Source organism: Seriola dumerili, unplaced genomic scaffold (genome assembly GCF_002260705.1).
Source record: "Seriola dumerili isolate Sdu_G_001 unplaced genomic scaffold, Sdu_1.0 BDQW01000538.1, whole genome shotgun sequence".
In the NCBI taxonomy this organism is placed as follows: Eukaryota; Metazoa; Chordata; class Actinopteri; order Carangiformes; family Carangidae; genus Seriola; species Seriola dumerili.
This window is the reverse complement of record NW_019174793.1, coordinates 1,738,446-1,758,293: the sequence shown is the minus strand read 5'-3', so window position 1 is coordinate 1,758,293 and position 19,848 is coordinate 1,738,446. Positions and strand designations below refer to the sequence as shown.

At 38.2% G+C, this 19,848-nt stretch overlaps 2 protein-coding genes across 3 annotated transcripts; one reads left to right on the top strand and one right to left on the bottom strand.

Moving 5' to 3' along the window:
• Positions 1–1,945: 1,945 nt before the first annotated feature.
• On the bottom strand, positions 1,946–9,869 carry ptp4a1 (protein tyrosine phosphatase type IVA, member 1). Of its 2 annotated transcripts, none has more exons than XM_022764421.1 (6): positions 9,734–9,869; positions 6,277–6,967; positions 5,782–5,874; positions 4,563–4,693; positions 3,563–3,637; positions 1,946–2,352 (listed from the first exon to the last, which is right to left on the bottom strand). In XM_022764421.1, exons 2-6 carry the CDS (start codon positions 6,379–6,381, stop codon positions 2,235–2,237), a joined length of 522 nt encoding a protein of 173 aa, XP_022620142.1. In that variant the 5' UTR covers positions 6,382–6,967; positions 9,734–9,869; the 3' UTR covers positions 1,946–2,234. The 2 variants fall into 2 exon arrangements, with proteins under 2 accessions (XP_022620142.1, XP_022620143.1); XM_022764422.1 differs by having other exon boundaries at positions 6,277–6,964.
• A 3,376-nt stretch (positions 9,870–13,245) lies between these two features.
• On the top strand, positions 13,246–19,476 carry lgsn (lengsin, lens protein with glutamine synthetase domain). Its single transcript, XM_022764447.1, has 6 exons — positions 13,246–13,343; positions 14,553–14,669; positions 16,123–16,144; positions 16,209–16,902; positions 17,727–17,893; positions 18,283–19,476. The coding sequence occupies exons 1-6, from the start codon at positions 13,246–13,248 to the stop codon at positions 19,474–19,476; spliced, it is 2,292 nt and encodes a 763-aa protein (XP_022620168.1).
• The last annotated feature ends 372 nt before the right edge of the window (positions 19,477–19,848 follow it).

Genomic DNA, 19,848 nt, shown 5'->3' with positions numbered 1-19,848 from the left:
TGGCATCAGAGAAACTGACATTCATGCAACAATGAAAATGAACTCAGTTGAAATGTCGTCCTGAAAAATAATGCTCAGTATATTTAACAATAATTTTTGCACAATTTTTCATTCATTTTTCAAGAAACTTAATATTTGGGTTTTTTTCTCGTTTCACAAAAGAGGCTTATTTGTTGAATAAAACTTAAAGGAAACACTTTTTTTTTATCCATATAACGTTCCTAACTGTAATATGGAGCATTTTGAAATTGAACGCTAAAATATTGGTATGTTTGACCCTTTTGACCCCTTTACTATCTCATTATTTCAAAGCAAACATTTCAATGACTCATCACCCCTCCTCGTGAGTCACTCATCTCACTATCTGAACTTTTAACTAGTGCAGTTTAAAAAGGTGAAATGTTGTGAATTAGAAGTATTTAATGATTACACTCAAACTGCAAGAACCACAAAACGTCCTTAAATACAAGAATTGAGTAATAATGATTAGTTACGCTCACCACACTGAAAGAAAAGAATTGCAGTCTCACTGAGATTCCTCAGGTCTTATCTTTATAGTACTTAAGAAAGCAGATAATGAGACTAAACTTACAAAGTACAGCTATGAAAAGTAGAAAGATGAGTGAGTTTATCCCACTGAAATGAAATTTAAGAACTTAATCTTTACACTGTAATTTTTCCAGCCTGGTCAAAAATCAGAAATCATCTAATATCAGTTTGATTCTGGATCATGTTTCTGGATTTGGTCAAGAACCAAAGACGGATTTGGCACCGTCTTTTCAAAAAGGAGCCCAAACCATTTGCTTCCTATCATTTTTATAAAAAGGTAGGTACTCATTCTTAAGAATGTTTTTAGACATTTAGAAAATACTTTGACAGCCGCAAACTCCACACTCAGCTGATGAGATGCAGCTGAAAGCAAAAGCTGGTAAGTGGACTTTGTATGAACTTGTCTTTGTCCAGCTGCTGTTTCCACAGTCAAGAATAAACTTCCATACACATACAGTTATAACATGATAATAACAACTTATAACCACAGAAAATGAAAACTCATTAACACTTCTTTGTTGTTTTTTCAGTGTATCATTTAATGTACTCTCACAAGTTGGTGAACAGGTACAACTTTGTCGCTCACGGTACTAAATCACACATCCATTGATAGTATAAATAGCCAACCTAATAATAATAGTACACATTTTCAAATACATAAAATCATCAAGTATCCAAGTCTTAAGTTACGGACATCAAATAAAAAGGCATACAAAATATCGCAGACGTTGGAAGTCCAGTTTGAAGCAAAAAAAAAAAAAAAAAAAAAAAAAGAAAAAAAAAAAAAAAAAAGAAAAAAAAAAAAAACGGAAAAAAAAATTAAGATAAAATAAAATCACATTTTGGACATGGCAGTTAATTAGTAAACAGAAGGTTTGATAGATAAAAGAAAAAAAAGTACGAGTTCCTAGACTTTCAATTGACAAATATTGCAACAATTAAGCATTTTATATTAAAAAATAGTTACTGAAAGGGCATAAGTGTGTGTAAGACTTCCTGCACAAGACAAAGGCAACTATTTCTTTTTTTTTTTTTGTTCCGAGTAGAAAAATGAAACACCTTTTCCAAATGCCAGCGGGAGACGACTCCCACCTCGATTGCCTTTGTTCCACTTCGATTGTAAGGCATTTATGGATGAACCATCTGATTTCAAGGAAGGCATAACTCTTTCTAGTCAGTCTTCAAACGGAACCCTAAAATTGAACGAGGGGGGACATAATTGCTCACGTGAAATTAAAAATGTTGTTTTTAAATCAGCACATTCTCAGGCAATGTAAACGCACTGGCCAATCAAAATCTTTGGGATGCGTTTGCAGAAAAACAATTAATCCAACATCTTACAACGATACACGACTCAGTGCTGCCCTTCCTAATTTTTTTTTATTTTTCTTATTTATTTTTTTTAAATGGGCACATGAAGAGGAAACACTTTGATCCCGGTTCACACAACTCTGTGTTTTTCTTTTTTTTTTTTTTAAACTTTTTTTTTTGACACTTGATTTTGAACCTGAAGAGGGAGGGGGACAGTTGAATTACCGCGCATGGTTTTCCAAATAAAGATACTTCAACACAATGATTAAGAAAACACGCCTGCCAGGTAATAAGCTAGCAAGGTTGAATTGAACTCTTCTGTAGTGGGAAGGGTGGGGGGTTCGGGGGGGGTTGGCGTGGCTCAGGGTTTGGCTCTACTGGATGCAGCAGTTATTGCGATGGCCGTTGGAATCTTTGAAGCGCAGGCGCATCTTTGGACGATATTTCTCCAGGTAGAACAGCTGCTTGCTGTTGAATGCTCCTCGACGCTTCCTAAAAGAAACAACAGGAGATTAATTCATCTTATTTTAATGTTTAAATATTGCACATTTAAAAAGGAGCTACTTGTAGGTTTTGCTAACGCTACACAGCTAACGTTAGCATTAACAGCCGTTTACTTACCAGTCTTGAGGTTATAATATGCCATCTGAGAAGTGCTACTACACCAGGGCAGCCTGGACGTTACAGTGACTCGGTATCGGAAAGGGACAAGACGGACTGACCAGGCCGGAGCTAGCTGGTTAGCATGCTAACTCAAGTAGAAAAAAAAGAAGTGATAGAAATAAAAGCAAAATAAGTGTTGCTTTCCACCTCTGGAGACAGCTGTTGAAAGTTTGATGCCAAACTCACATTGTTCTAAACTGGTAAGTAAACAGCTGTTAATGCTAACGTTAGCTATGTAGCAATAGCAAAACTTACATATGGCACCTTTAAGTTTTCATTCTTTCTGGGCAACAGCTGGGCCAAGACCACAGAAAATGTAATATATGTCACAAAAATAAATCAATTATCCACATTATTAGCCACTAGATTATAATTAGGTGGGGATGAAGCAGCTACAGGTGCAACAAACGTCTCATCTCACTGCGCTGCAGGACAGAGAGGTTCAGGAGATCCTTTGTTTCCATTGCCATCATCTTTGACATTATTCTAGTGGAAAAAAATCCCTTTATTTTTGTGGGGCCCATAAACATTTCAATGACTCATCACACTTTAAAGCACTCCCTCCACTCCTCCTCTTGAATCACTCTTATCTCACTATCTGATATCTGAGCTATTTACAGGTATGACTCATCCCTCCCTGCTACATGTAGCACAAAATCATCCTGTTTCTGTGAAAAATACGGGTTTGTCACACACGAAAAAGCAAGATAATCTCAAAATGAAGTGGCCAACCAATAAGTGTATTGTATAGTATATGTATTATATAACTAAAATATAAAAGGGATTATTATGAAAAATGTTTAAGTGTAAAAATAAATTTATCAGATTTTTTAATATCAATATCAAAAAACAGGCTTTTGGCTTATACCTAATAAGCCTAAAGAATCCAGTATCAATCTGGCTCCATTCAGAGTTTCCTGTTTCACCGTGACGACAAAATTCACCAGGAGGCTGCATCAGCTGTTCAAACTAAACAAACTTCATCTTTGGATACTTCAGATAAAACTGCCAAAATGTTTTTATTCTCATGTGAACTTACTGTCGAATGAACTGGACAGCATCTTCATATTTCATCCCACATTCTATCAAGGCGAGCGCAACCAGAACAGGAGCTCTGCAGGGGGAAGAGGAAGTGCGTTAGTCAAGGAGAGTACATCTTTTTTTTCATTCAAAGCCACAGTTTTTCACTGCTTTTGTCTGGTTTCATCTATTATCAGAAAAGTCTTCTGTGAGTTCAATTTCAGACATCAAAACATTTCACAACCTTCAAATCTGTGACTGACTGAGCACAACTGTTAAAAGTCTGTAATTGAAAAGAAAGCTGAATGTGTGAAAAGGAGACCAGCAAATTAAAAGTTCAGAGACTGGACATCCAGATATTTTCTGAATCTCAGATCAGATTAAAAGCAGATAAGATGGAAACAGAACCGACAACATGAAAGAAAATGTACACAACTGCTATTTTTCAAACCACAACTAATGACACTTGTGTCTCAATGTGATATCACTGGATAAAGCAAACTCCCAATACCAATATTTGATGTAACTGTCACCATCTAATTTTATACAATAACACACCAAATTACACAACAAAGACATGTATGAAAAATAAGACCTGCTATTGTTGCATACGGTGCAGGAAAGTCAGTTTATAGTGCTGCAACTTCTTTTTCAATTAACAGATAATTTGTTTGAAAATAGTAAATAATTCCTGTAACAACTTCCAGGAGTGCAATGTGATGTCTTCAGATCACTTGTTGTGTTCAACCAAGAGTCTTAAAACCACAAATATTCAATTTATAATGATATAAACTTGAGAAAAGCAGCAAATCATCAGAAAATGTTTAACTTTTCTTTATTGATAAATGACATAAAACAATCAGCTAATGGACTAATTGTTTCAGCACTAATAGTGTCTGTGGCATAGATTGAAGTGTCAGTTTTATTCACGATATTTCCACCAGCAGGGACCACGTGTGAACCTTTATCCTGTATGATAAGAGCGTAATACTTTGATCTTTCTGACAGCGAGTGCTCACCTCCCCAGTCCTGCCACACAGTGGACAGCTATGCAGCAGCCGGGCTCCTCCCTGAACTTCAGCTTCAGCAGGTTCAGCCAATCATCCACGATCTGGTTGGAGGGAGGAGCTCCATCATCAAACGGCCAATCCTGGAGAAGGAGAGGGAGAAAGAGGGATATAACGTCATCGGCCCAGTTTCTTAGAAACCAAAACAAAAGAAGTGTGAAGGCTGAACCGGCAGCAGGGAAAGAAAAATGTTGTTGTAGGGGGAGCGACGGTGGTGGGGTTTTTCTTCCTTCTGTATCAGTGTCTTCATTTGACATTTTAAAAAACGTTTTTCATGGTTACATGTTAAGTTTTATTTCATTTTTACTTGCTCAATGAAGTGAATTTCTGCAAAATACAACATCATTAAATGAATCCAAATACAAAATGGTGCGATGTTGCTGACTCTCTTCCAAAGGTGAAAAGCTACTGGCTGACAGATAATTAAATTAGCGCGGCAACAAGTCGATTAATCGATAAGATGATGGACAGAAAATACATTTGTGATAAGAAATTTGATAAAAGAGAACGTTTATCCATTTCACATTAATGTAAATTGATTTAAGAGTTGGTTTTAGACTGCAGTTGAGACTAAACACTTTTTTCTCCACTTTTTATAAACTAAACAACTGATAGAAAAACACAATCTACAGTTAACTGACTATCAAAATAATCAACGGTCAGCTGCAGCTATAAATTTAACACATTAATTTATATCAGCTTCACTTTTTAAATACATTCTCAAGCAGAGGAAGATGACATTTGTACATACAGGAGGCAAAGTGATCATCTGAACTCTTTGGATCAACAGGGATCAGCTGTACTGATCTGTCAACAAATGCTTTAAAAATGGAAACATTAACACTGTTCCCTGTGAGCTCCCCTCGTCGTTTTATAAGCAATTAACTCTCACGGTCAGTCTTTAAACTCCCTAAATCTGGGCGCCATGCTGACAACAGGGGAAAGGTACAAGCTGTGACTCATGACTGCATTGTGTCTGATATGTGTGTTATTAATGGAATTTTTTTTTTTTTACATAACACGGGAAGAAAACAGCTTAAAAACACTGGGATGAAACTGATCACGCATGTTTAAAGAGGGAAACCCACAGCTGGGGAAGAAAAAACTACATTGTGTTGTTTTAATCCACTGAGAGTCACAAAGTTTGTCAGTTTTGTAGGTTTAAACTCACCAGAACCTGGATTCCCTCTTTCACCACCAGGGTGGCGTCATAGGTGGCCTCACAAACTCTCACTACGGTGGTGACTCCATATTTCTTCAGCTCCTGTAAAGAAAAAAAAAAAAACATCAGAAGGATTGATGATGAAAAGTAAACAGACAGAAACAGAACGTAAGTGAGAACACAGAGCTTGATTTAAAAATACACTTCACTGCTTTTATTCCTAAATTGAAACTGATATTTTCTTCTGAGGTTTGTTGTTTTCTAGCTTCTGTCATCCAACTCCAAAGCATCCTCGATTATTGTTTCATCTTCCCTGAAACATGTTCTCAAAGCCTTAATAATACAATTTAATTATCTCTATTTCTAACATCTCCCAACTCATTATCTTTGTCCTTATGTTTTTACATAATGTGAACGTACAGTTCCGGCAACTACCTCCGATAGCACATTCCACTTACATCTGACTGAATTAATCATCTACTAACCAATGACACTGCAGCTCACCTCAATGAACTTGTTCAGGGTGGCGTTGGTGGGATTGTGGGTGATGAGGAACCTCATGTTCTTGTAGGTGATCTCCACAGGGGCCGGTCTGTTCATACGAGCCATTGTGACAACGTAAAAAAAAAATAACGAAACCCAAAAGTCTTCCACAGAGTAAAAACACCAATGTAAACGCTTAGTTAAACTCGGAGGGAATGTCAAACACAAATGTCCAACGAGCTTCCAGAAACCCAGAAACAAAAATCCTCCGGTCTTCTTCGAGGTTGGCAAGGCTTAAAAATTAAACCAAATAAACGAAGGCTGCGACAGGCAAATGGGTAAATTTGGGGCGTCGGTGGGCGAAAAAGGGCGGACAATCGGAAAAGTAACTCAAAACCCTCTCCTTTGGAATAAAACAAAAGAAAAGGAAGAAAAAAACAAGGCTGGTTCCACCTTGATCTGGCCAGGCGGAAGCCGACGAGGGCAGTGTGCAGCGAGTGGAGTTACCCCATCCAGGCCGAGTTGTCGCTGGTTCTGGGAGGCGTCCCGGTCCTGCCAACTTTCCGGGGTCCCTCCTGTGGCTCAAGTGCTTCGGATCGATGGCGAGTTTGGCTGTTCACTCGTCTGCATAGGCAGCGTGCTGAGCCTGGCAGTAGTCCCCACTGCCCTTCAGAAACTCCATAAATGTGTGACCCAGAACACCACAGAACTGCTGCAGGACACAGAGGGGGACAAGACAGAAGAAGCCGCTTTTAAAAACACACACAATGTAAGGACACTGAGGGGCTTCTGTTGAGTTTTGGTGCGTTAACAAATGCACTCTTTGCTTCTTTAAAAAAAAAACCTACATCCTGAAACAGGACAAAACAGCCTGTAGTAGTTTTGTGTTTTTGTTCGTTAGTTCGTCCAAACATTGATCGCGTTTTTCTCTGACATTGATGTGAGGTTTCAGAGTGCACAATATCCTTATCTTAGAACAAGCTCCAGCTAATTCTTCTGGAGACATACTAGGGTTTTATATTTAAATTAGATGAATTATAAAATAACTGACTGACAGAAATATAACCATTTTAATGTTCAACTTAGAGAGCAGCAATATTTCATTTTTAATTAATGAACTAATAATGATCAATTGCTTGATCTTTAAAATGTCAGAAAACTGTGACAAATGTCGATCACAATTTTGCCATCATAGATGAGTAAGTAAAGCAGGAAATAGTCCCATTTGAGAAGAAAAATAAGAACAGTGATTGATCAATAATCAGAATTGCTTCCTCTTCATTTATCTGCAAGTCATCTTAATCAGTGCACCTTTAATTAATCAATGTTTAAAAGCAGTTAACAACCAATATACTGGACATTTGATTGTTACAGCTTTAGAAAGGTGAGGATTTGTTGGATTTTCTCAATGTCACATAATTATAAATTAAATATGTTGGTTTTTTGCAATGTTGCTCCAACACCTGCTTCAATAACCTGTGATGGACATTTGTCATTATTTTGGGACATTTTGGGAACAATTGAAAACAACACATTCAACAATAACCACAAATAATCATTTAGTTGCTGTCTGTCTTATGTTGCTGATGTTGGAGAGTTTCAGAACAGGAGAAAAACATCTGTATAGTCACACAGTTGCATCACACACTCGCTGTCATCACCTATGTGGAGTAATGCCAGTTTAGTCCGACACTGGCCCCGATACTGATGTTGGATCTCCATTCAAATCTACCACGAGCTGCCATTTTACACCAATATACAAACTGTAGCCGAGTCAGGTCAATTTTATTTAAATAGCGCCGAATCACAACAAGTTATCTCAAGGCACTTTTCGAACAGAGCAGGTGTAGACCGTACTGTACAAAAGGGAACTAATCATAGAGGAAGTTAAATTTTCTGTAGCCAAGAAAAAAAACAGGTGGTAGTGTCTTTTTATGGTTTTATGAGTTTCCTGTAGCTCATGCTTTCATATGCTGCCACCACACAATCCTGCCAAAAGCACAACATATGGTAGTAATGACGGCAATAGTAATAAAATAATAAAGTCGTCGTGTTTCTGTTTTTTATTATTTACGTTAACTCCTTCTACACTGAAAACAGGAAGTGAAATTTCTCATCTATCACTATGACTTCTTTCCTGTCAAGCGACTTAAAAACACACTTGCACTGCACTACATCAAGTGTTTGTGTATCAATCAGGTTAACACATTGTGCAATTAACATGTTGAGCAATGCACTACCGGCTGCATGAGTGTACGGTTGGATTCACATACTCAGCTGGGGAAGGTGTGAGAAATGTATGACGAACTCCTGCACCAAAATGTGAGATATGATGCTTCACAGGAGGGCAGATGGGGGAAAATATAAAAAGGGCAAAAAACTGAAACTCTACCTGCCTTAATGTCACATAAACTCACACTACAGTAGTGTGTAATATCCCAACTAATGGCTGCCAGAGTACAATAGAGGGGATGTGTCATTTCTGACATCTAGGTCATATCTATGAAAGCTGAGCTCACCATGAGGCCCTCAGCAGGGCTTTAACATACCCTCTGTTATTATCACCATTATCTTCATCACAAAACTGACATACAATATCTTTCCCTGCCTTTTAGCTGCTGATGTTTTCGCAACTTAAGAAGTGTGAAATACCTGAAGGCGTAACTTACTGGCAATGCTTTTCTGCAGCTTATGCTCCAAATACTAAAAAAAAAAAAAAAAACCTAAGCTGTTCGAGTATGCTTTGTTAATCCGGTATTTTCCAACTGAAAAAACAGCATTTGGTAGAAAATGTGACATTTTGGACAAAAGAGGGCGATTAAAAGCCCAAGAGGGAGGTGACATGAAGAGATAAAAGATGCAAGAAGCACACGAGTGGTCGTTTAAATAGATGATATGCTGTTGCATTACATTGCAAGGCTGTAAAGTGTCCTTTGTGTGAGGATAGACTGGGCGCCATCATATAACGTTAGAGGCCTATAGGCACTGTCAGTAGCTACGAGACGGACAAACCAACACGTTGCTTTCAGGTGACAAACACGACGCCTCGTTGAAGCAGCGGGCGGATAGTCTGTGTCGAAAACCACGAAGAAAATGTCACTTGTATTTTTGACTTGTTTCGCGTTAAAAATGCGTCGATTTTAACCGTTAGAAACTTCCGAGTGACTAGCCAGGACCAGCCCGTGCTGCGCATCCGATTGCCGCTTCCCTAAACATGACGAACACCACACTAAGCTTTAATTACAGCAAAAATAACGGTGACAAACGCCGCTTCAGACAGTTTATTTTACAGCCAAGTAAGAGACTTAATATTAGGCGGCAGGGTCATGGAGATATTCAACCGGGTTTGCCCCGAGCAGGCCGTGATTTCACCGAAAACGTGAAGGCCAGTTGGGAATGATAACGTACTGATTTACCGCTACAACACAAGAAGAAGGAATTAACACAAAATGGCAGCCACAAAAAACACGTTACTTACTGGGATATGCTTACTCATTGAAGATTGTAGCTTAATCATACAGCCGGTCCCCAGAAAAAGGTAAAATTATAAAACGGTTCTCCACCATACAGTCCGGTGCTGTTTCTCCGAGCGGAGCCGAAGTCTCCTGATCTGTTCGGACGACACCGACAAGCTGGAAAGAAAGAGGAAACTGATTTCCTGTCAGGATTTTCAAAATAAAATACCCATAGCTTATCCGGTGTGTGGATTTGCCCATTTCCCCAGTTTTATATCATTGTAAATATAATATAGTTGGGTTTTGGACTGTCGTTTGGACAAATTAGGCAATTCAAAGCCTTCACGTTTGGCTTCAGGTAATTGTGATGACCACTGACCAAACAATTGATCCATTAATTCAGAAAATAATCACCACATCAATCAGCAATCAAAATAATAGTATATAATAATATACAATAGTATATGGTTTTGTGTTACTAGCAGGCCTATATGTCTTGTAATATTTTTGATATATAATAATATCTTGCATAATAATTTATTATTATAACATCTCTGGAGCCAGGATTTTAGAAATACTGAGGTCATGACTTCCCCCCTTAACCAGATCAGAAAATTTGAGTATTCAAACCTGATGCCAAAAAGTCTCTCTCTCTATCTCTCTCTCTCTCTCTCTCTCTCTTGTTTTGAGCATATAAATACTGGAAAGAGCCTATAAAACACCCACCACATGTAAGCTTTTAGTTGCACAATATAAAGATGTCCTAAGTTTCTGGAAGCCCCAGTTTCTATGACAAATATCCTCAGTGGTAGCTGAATGATAAACATGATAACAAAGGAGACTAAGATGATGGAGCTGATGAAAAGGAAGAAGAGCGGCACCTTTCATGAGCACTTTTGGGATTGTTGTGAATATTTAAATGTATTTTCCTCCCTGACTTTTTAATTTCCAGAAAAAAAACCACATGTATTATACTTTGATAGGCCTATTTCATATTCTACAGTTTCAATTTCAATTCGTTTTTCTTTATCTTTTATTCCTTCCACAAATTTTGTCCCCATTAATCACGAACCTGAAGCATTACTTTGAAGGGAATCCCAGAAAACATCGGGTCCTTCCTATATTCAACTATCTCCAGCTTGACGGAGCTCTGGAAACCCCACCCTGAAAATGTGAGGTGGTCTGCCCAGACATCTCTCTGCCTCCATGCTGCACAGGTCAGGTGGTGACTGCTGAGGCCTGACTGGACCACACGTGGACAGAGCACGCCAGAAAACATATATACTAAGATATATGTGAAACATGGCCCAATTATTGTTATTATTTAACCTAAAGAGGAATTTTCTTGAACTCATTGTATCCACTTGGGCCAATCAAAATTTTAAATTCGTGTAGTTTATTGAAAATTTAGACCAAAAAAATGTTGAATTGTTGTATTCACAGTTGAATTCACCCAGGAATAAAATTAAATATAATAAAATTAAATTCTAAAAAAGTCTTACCCCTAGTGATATCCAGCCATGCATTCATCCTAACAAGTACATTGCTGTTGAGTCATTAATGTCATTTTACAGTGCAATATGGATTAAATCTTCAATCGCAGTTTATGTAATTTGTTATTGTGATAGTGATATATATCACATTATAGTAGATTTCATGGAAAACTCAAATGAGAAACTAATTATAGATAAAATAACTAAGCAGAAATGTTTGTCTTGGTTAATCCTGCAAATGAAACACCTTAATTAATTAATCACATTGATCAAAGCTGTTCCAGAAAGGCATATGCACCAGATGTTTTTCATAACACGACAATCCTTAAATATTACTTATGAGTAGATTATTATGAATCTGTGAAGTATTAATAAATGATTTGATTACAATATAAAAAAAACAGTTATTGAAAGTTCATGCTTGACTCTTACAATTTTAATTGAAAAATCCAATCTTACTACAAGGTCCATTTAGTAGCTGTTTAGGAGCTTTCAATTGTATCACACCATCTTCTTCAGCAGGTTGAGTTCTCTCTGATGTGAAGACATTTTTAGACATTTAAATTAAAATTTATTTATATATAGATTTATAGATATTAGATATTAGATAGTCCACTGTGATTTAAGGATTGAGAACAAAAAATCTACTGATAACATAGTGTGCTATGATAGAAAGCTCCAGAACAGCTAATACATGGACCTTGTATTTGTTTTGTCAGCCAAACTTTTAATACATATAACTTGTAAGAGAGTTGTACCCGTATTATATATATATATATATATTATATATATATATATATATATATATGTATATATGATTGACTGAATGATGTAGCTAGTGACATTATAAAAGATAATTAACATTTTCTTTGAGCTGATGCTGATGTTCAGCTTCTTCTTGAGTTGGAGGTTAAGAGTTTGAAGNATTATAGATTATAGATATTAGATATTAGATAGTCACTGTTGATTTAAGGATTGAGACAAAAAATCTACTGATGAACATAGTGTGCTATGATAGAAAGCTCCAGAACAGCTAATACATGGACCTTGTAAGTTTGTTTTGTCAGCCAAACTTTTAATACATATAGATTGTAAAAGTTGTACCCGTATTATAATATATATATATATATATATATATATATATATATTTATATAGTATATATGATTGACTGAATGATGTAGCTAGTGACATTATAAAATAATTAACATTTTCTTTGAGCTGATGCTGATGTTCAGCTTCTCTTTGAGTTGGAGGTTAAGAGTTTGAAGATATTGACTGTAAAACATCACACAGGAATCTAGTGGAATCAACTAATCTTTTTACATTAATTTAATCTAAATATGTAAGTTTTATTAATTTCAAGTCAATTCAACTTAAAATTTCGAGTGTTTATTTTCAGACCACTTCAGAACCTATAGGAACGTGAATTCATCTTTTTTTAGAGACAAACAAAATATTCATGGTGGAAACTTTCTGTCTTTAATACATGTTAAATTAAGTTTTGTTGCTTCTTCTCATAATGAAAGATTCATTTTGATATCTGAAGTTTAATAAACTTGTTTTCTCAAGTTCCACCAACCTTCAAAACCGACTATAATTATTCCACCTAAGTTCAGTTCTCTCACATTTTTAAGGCAGCAGAGGAACTTGTGCTTTTATGATGAACCAGCTAGAAATGATTGACAGTGTATGATTTTAAAATAACTGATAAATTGATTACAATAAGGCTTTTTAGGTTTTTCCTGACGCAGTAAACCAGGTGGACAACACAAGGAAGACTGAACCTTAAATAGAAATATTAACACGCTTTATCTTTACAACTGTTTTTTTAATATTTTCATTTCATTTTCTTTCCATTGGCAGACATTTCATATAAGACTATTTTCATTTATTAATACATTCATGCACACAACATGTTTTGTTTATAAATGTAGAATGAACATATTGTACATAAATACCACAATGCAATTTATTTCACTTGACAAGAAAATGTCAACTTAAGGTCTACTACAATACCAGCTTTTTTAGTCTTCCTTAGCAGATGGAGGTCTCCATGACAACTGAAGAGACTGCATCCACTGAGGAAGACCATGACATGCAGCTGAAAGTTGAAGATAAAGCCAGTACATGGACCTTACGGTTTTTTTTTTTTGACAAATAAAATGTTTGCAAGGTCAGAATTTTTTGAAGTAAACTGATTGTATATAAATAGTAATAATGTATATGAACAGTACTGTATATGTAATGTATTTTATTGGGAAATACTGTATTCTGAGTCATATACTTGCAGTACATTATCAAATACACCAGTTAGAATACCATGTTTAATACACTGTAAAACCTATTTCCCATTTAAGAATACAAGAAAACGAGTGTCATTATATTCAGAATATATATTTATTATCTTAGTGTATCTTCTCACTTACTTCAGAAAACTCCAGTGTTATGTTAAGTTAAAGTAAAATACAGAGCATCGTCTGGCCGAGGAGAGTGGACTAGAAGCTAAATAGTTGCTCTCAGAACATTATTGCTAACGAGTTTCCTGCCCACATTTGAAGAAAATGAGAAATACATCACATGACCTGTAGCATCATGAAGTAATGAATGTATATAAATTTATAAATGGTTTATTTGTTGAGTGTTTTATGCTGTTTTTGTAAATCCATTTTGAAATCCTAAGTATTTATTGATGGATTAATCTTTCACTTACAAATTCTTTTTACAATTCCTATTGTTGATGCCTATAATATGAAATATGAAATTAAGGAAATGCTTTACTACTTTTCCTGTGACGTCCCTGGTCCTCCGATTATGGGGGGATTTTTTTTTTTAATTCTTTTGCAATAAACCCAGAGTGAGTTTTGTGTTATCTTGCAGTTCATTTTGCTTTTATATCTTATGTTTTTATGTTATATATTATCATATATTCACCCACATGTCTGTATGATTGCAGTTAGATAGATAACTAGCCGGACACTGTTGCTGTCACACGGCTGCACTTTAGTTGTTATGATTATGACATTAGTTATATATGAGGTGTAACACAAACGACATGCAGGGGTGGTTGAAATATAATGCAAGGGAGCGGAAAACTTAAATGAGAGGCAACACAAAAGTAAACTAGGATCACCTCCTCGTGGTCGTATCCCTCCGCCACTCGGACTAGTTTCCAGTAACATCCCTGTTTATCCAGAGTCATAAAATATTAAACATCCGTGTGAAATTTTTCGTACTTAATTGATTGACTTGGCTCAGTGTGAACACATGAGGTGCTTAGAGGAACTAGTGTGAGCAGTGTAAAGCAGCACAGTGTGTGACCTCTGCTTGGATGTTCTTTGTGCCTTTCAGAGACCGCTGCAACACTGTCATCATCGTCATGGGAGACCGCGTTGGCGTGGCACCCATTAACCATGTGTTGAAGAATGACCTGGAGGAAATGGAGGAGGAAGGGCGGGAAATGACAAGGTGAAGTTCCAGATGTTTTCTTGTGTTCGTGTCACTAAAAATAATAAAGGGAAACAATGGAAACACTGTTGAATTTTAATTAAATTTTTTACAATTCAAGGATTCAGGGACAGATCGATGCTGTTGCTGCGTTATGATCCTTATAAGATTCACAATTGTTTTCAATGTGCTTGTGGTGAAAATGATCAGTGCTGAAAAATCTCTTTGATTTGTTATGATTTGACTTATTTGGTGTCGTGTTTATGTCATTTTGTGTTTTGTGTCAGTGATGTAGTTGATGTGATAGATATAACTGAAGGAGTTAATTGTAGTAATATATATATAGTTACTTGAGTTTAATAGAAATTTTAAATTCAATGATCTAGTTAATTGAATTGAGCTGATGTGAGCTGTTTCAATAGATGTCCAGAGTGATTGAATTGAATTCATTTGAATTGAATCAGTGTATTGAATGTAATATTTGAACTGATTTAACAAATGTAGTTATTGAATTGAATGTAACTGAATGTGAATGAACTGGATTTATAATTTATTGAAGAGGCTGCAGGCATGTATCTTAGTACCTATATATATATATATATTATCTTTTTTAAAGACAATGTGGTAATTTGGTAATTGTTAATTTCTTTAAATAAAATGTAAATAAACATGTTTATTCACAGCAGAGAAAAGCAACAAACAAACAAAGTACTATAAGATTACACAGTACCTAAAAAGACTTTTTATATTATGTTATAACAACTTAATTCTGCTATATCATGTTCATATTTCATTTGTAAATAACAAATATTTAACGTTTACATTCTTTTCATTGCCATATGCAAAACACATTCACTGTCAACCCACCAACTGCTCCTCTTTCCGGTAGATTGGAGAGCGATTTCACTCAGACAGCAGCGGCTGTTTAATGCATCAACAACAGCAGCCATTGTCTGCTCCTGGTAGTTGCGTGTTTTTATCTCTCTGGAATAAATACTTTTGCTCACATATCTTTCTGGAAGCACAAACAGAGCTGCTGAGCTCTGCAGTCTCACTTTGCAATGACACAAAGGCGACTGTGAATTGTCCTCGCCGGCAGCCAATGAGCTCAAAGCAGCCGTGGCTCAGTGTCTACCAGCGGCCGGCCGGTGCCAGTTTCCAGCCGGACTCCCGCGGGTGTTGGGGGGCAAAAAGAATTTTCTAATCCGTCACCATTGTACCAATTGTCTATAAAAATTAATGTGCGAGTGAAGCTCTGTCTTCACATGAGGGCTATCAAATTTCCAAATCACTGTTCATGAAAGAGTACAAACAAAGAAATGAATGACTCTGAAGATTTCAAGGTAACAATTCCACATCTAACTTTTCGATTTGATTTTTGTTGCAGCACAAAACTTTGGCTTTAAATCTGACTTTGCTCAATCGACTGGATCTTGTATTTCATTGTGTCTTTGAACCCGAATTTTGATCACAGATTTGATCCCTTCCACTCTCTGGTAATTCTTACGTACTTGACCATCTCTTACCATTCTCGTGATAGACACACTGTGTGTTTTCCAGGAGGCAGAGAATAGAAGCAAAGACCAAATAGATGGCACAGGGATGAGCCTGGGACACAGGAAGGGAGTGAGGGTGACTGGGAAATATGTGACTCCTGAGGACTGGAGCAGCAGAGGAGCGGGTCCATCCATCGTCCACTCTCCCACCAGCACCCCCATGCCCCCAGACACCCCCACTGTGATCTCCATTGGCCCTCTGCCGCACAGGCCCCCAGAGCGCGTAGATGTTCCCAGGATGGATGAACCTTCTGTCGGGGAGGACTGGCCCAGGGAGGCTCAAACACAGGTGTCCTACGGTGAGATGGGTGTCCCCAGGCAGACCATGGAGGAGCTGAAGACCCTCCTGAGGGACAGTCCTCTGCTCAGCGTCCGGGGAAGAGACGACGGGAAGCCAGGGAGTCCTTATACGTACCTCCACGGGAGCAGCAGCAGGAGCGGTAGAGATGGTGGTGGAAAGCCCGACGGACGGCAGGACGATGGAAACCCCCAAAGGGCGTTCAGCACCTTCAAACCCAACTCTGATGCTTCCAGAAGGGGGCCCAGGTCCAGAGAGAGCACATCTATTCAGCAGCCTACCAGCATGGATTCATCCAGCTCATTCAGGTCTGATGCCAACACAAATAGACAGCCGGGAGTCAGTGCACACTCATATGCAAGCGGTGGCTCCTGGGAAGGGACGGGAGCTTCTCATACAGGTTGGTGAAGCTTTGGTTAAAAGTTTATCCGCGATTGAAATTTCATCCCAAATCAAGAAATATCTTTTCTAACGAAGTCAAAATTTAGAAAAATAAATGGACCTTTATCACAGATCATTGATGGTCAGGACAAACTTCTTGTCTCTGTCTTAAGTCTCGCTTTAAAAATCTTGGACTTGTCTTATTTTAGTTCCTGTTTTAATTAATGACAGATATTGATTTCTTGAACATTTTCTATGTGTGTTTTCTTTTATTTGGACGTTTCAAATGATGACTTTGACTTGAAGCTGGCTTTGTAATCATCTTTTACCTTCTATAAAACCAAAAAAATATTATTTCTACAACTGGAACATCTTGCTCCATCCTCTATTTTGAGGTTGTTTTTCAATGGGATTAAATTTTCTCCTGATTTATTGATATTTGTGAGATTTAAAAAAAAAAAAAAAGATTTAAATAAATTGTCTATTAAGTCTTTTTTTTTCCTTTTTTTTTTTTTTTTTACATAAAAACACATAGCAATGTTGGTAGCAGGATGTTTTTTTGTATTTTAATTGCAACTCAAATACATACAGAACGAGACATTTTACAGTGTAAAAATCTATTTGTTGGCGTGTGTTCCTAGATTATCTCAAACCTACTCCACACTTTATTTATTTTTACTTATTGGCCAACATATGCACCAATACGGACACATCTGCAATGAGCTAATGTCAAACTTATTGGTCTACTTCTTCTCAGTATTGACTTCAAATCAAACGGAACTGGTTTTGGTATTGACTTTGGCCTGACTGAAATGGTCAGATATTTCAAACTGTTTTCTACAGATAACGGGAACGATACGGTCGAGTTCTCCGGCAATCAGAGGTTCATAGCAGCCATGGAGCAGATCAAGCAGCAAATCGCCCGAGAAAACATCAACTTTGTCCGCTTCGAGGCCACCGATCTCCACGGGGTGTCCAGGTCCAAGACAGTGCCTGTTCGCTTCTTCCATGTATGGAACTCTATCTATCTATCTATCTATCTATCTATCTATCTATCCATCCATCCATCCATCCATCCATCCATCCATCCATCTATGGATTGCTGTAGTAGGAAAAGGCAGAAATGAGTTTGAATAGTTCAGTATGGAGCTGGAGACAGGAGGCGATTAGCCTAGCTTAGCACAGATACTAGAAGCAGGCCAAAGCAGCTAGCTCTCTGAAGCTCATAAATACACACCTGTAATGCTCACTGACGGACGCATCTCCTACAGTAGAATAGAAATAGTTGTCTGTATAAATTAGATTTCAATCTCCTCATCTTTCTTTGTTAAAGAAAGCAAATAAATGTATTTCCCAGAAGTGTTAGGATTCTCCTTTAATGTAAACGTTGCATCCGCAGGAGAAAGCCGTATACGGGGTTCCAATGCCGAGAAGTTACTTGGAGCTAACGCTGAGTCCTAAGAGTAACGAAGTGGACAACGCGAACACTGCCAACTTCAGCAGTGATGTCCTTTTGATTCCCGACCTTGCAACCTTCAGGGTCCTACCCTGGGCCGAGCAGACAGCCCGGGTCATCTGTGACCCCTGCACAGTCACAGGAAGCCCCCTTCGCACTTCGCCACGCCTCATTGCCAAGCAGCTCCTCGGCCAGCTCCAAAGCCTGGGATTCTCCCTGCACGCCTCCTTCACCTACGAATGCTGCGTCCTGGGAGCGCCAGATCGGATCGGACCAAAGACGCTCCTGTTCCCTGCCACCACCCTGCTGAGCAACCACGACCTGCCTTTCTTCCAGCAGCTGGTGGACAGCATGTACTGCATGGGCGCAGACATAGACAGCATCGCTTCTGCCAGCGGGCCCGGCCAGATGGAGATCAACCTGAGGCCAGAGTTCGGGATTGCGGCTGCAGATAGCGCCTTCACCTTCCGCACCGGCATCAAAGAAATGGCTCGTAAACACAGCTACATCGCCAGCTTCTTCACCGACGATGGCCTGTACAACGCTGGGGTGCTCTCTCACAGCCTGTGGGATGCTAATGGGCGACGTAGCCTCTTCCACAGCGGGGAGAAGCAAGGCGAGCTGTCTGAGATTGGCAGGAAATGGCTGGCCGGGCTCCTCAACCACTCTGCTGCACTGAGCTGCCTGATGTCGCCAGGCCTCGGCTGCCGGAGCCACATCGCCAAGTCGATCAAAGACCCCAAACGGATGCTGTACGCCACCTGTGGCAGCAACGATAACAGCAGCTCCTTCAACATCAAATGTCACGGTGGGCGGGAGACGCACATTGACAACAAGCTGGGCTCGGCCATGGCCAACCCTTACGTCGTGCTTGCCGCTACAGTGGCCGCAGGTCTGGACGGCATCAGACGGAACCTGAACTTTGAGAGCGGCCTGAACAAAGCCCCCAGTCAGCAGAAGGAATTTTCCATCCCCGTGAAGCTCGACGACGCTCTGGAGGCGCTGGGGGACGATCACGTCATCCGCAGCACCCTCGGGGAGCCGTTCGTTCAGTATTTCATCGCCATGAAAAAGTTTGAGATTGAGACCCAAGAGCTGGATGATGAGAGGAACAAGTGCCTGGAGTATTTTATCTAGAAATCCTCCATGTTTTATATTATGCGAAACACAGGTCGTCCTGCCATACAAATAAACTAAACGCATGAGAAACAACTGCTTGAACATAAAAGTTGTTTATTTTATATATTATGTTGATAACTTATTATCATTATTATTATACAGATTGTAGATATTTTTCAGTCATTTCAAAATAAAGGTATAAACACACCCTCAATGTGCGAAATTTTGTTGTGCAATTTTGTCATCCTGTGTCCATATTTATTTATTTTTATTACTTTGAAGAACAATGCTGCTGCTGCTGCTCTAACAGTTTATAAAAACTATATTTAACCAATATGATAAAAAATAAAAGTTAGTGGCATTGTCCTGAAAGTATGCAAGGGAATAAAG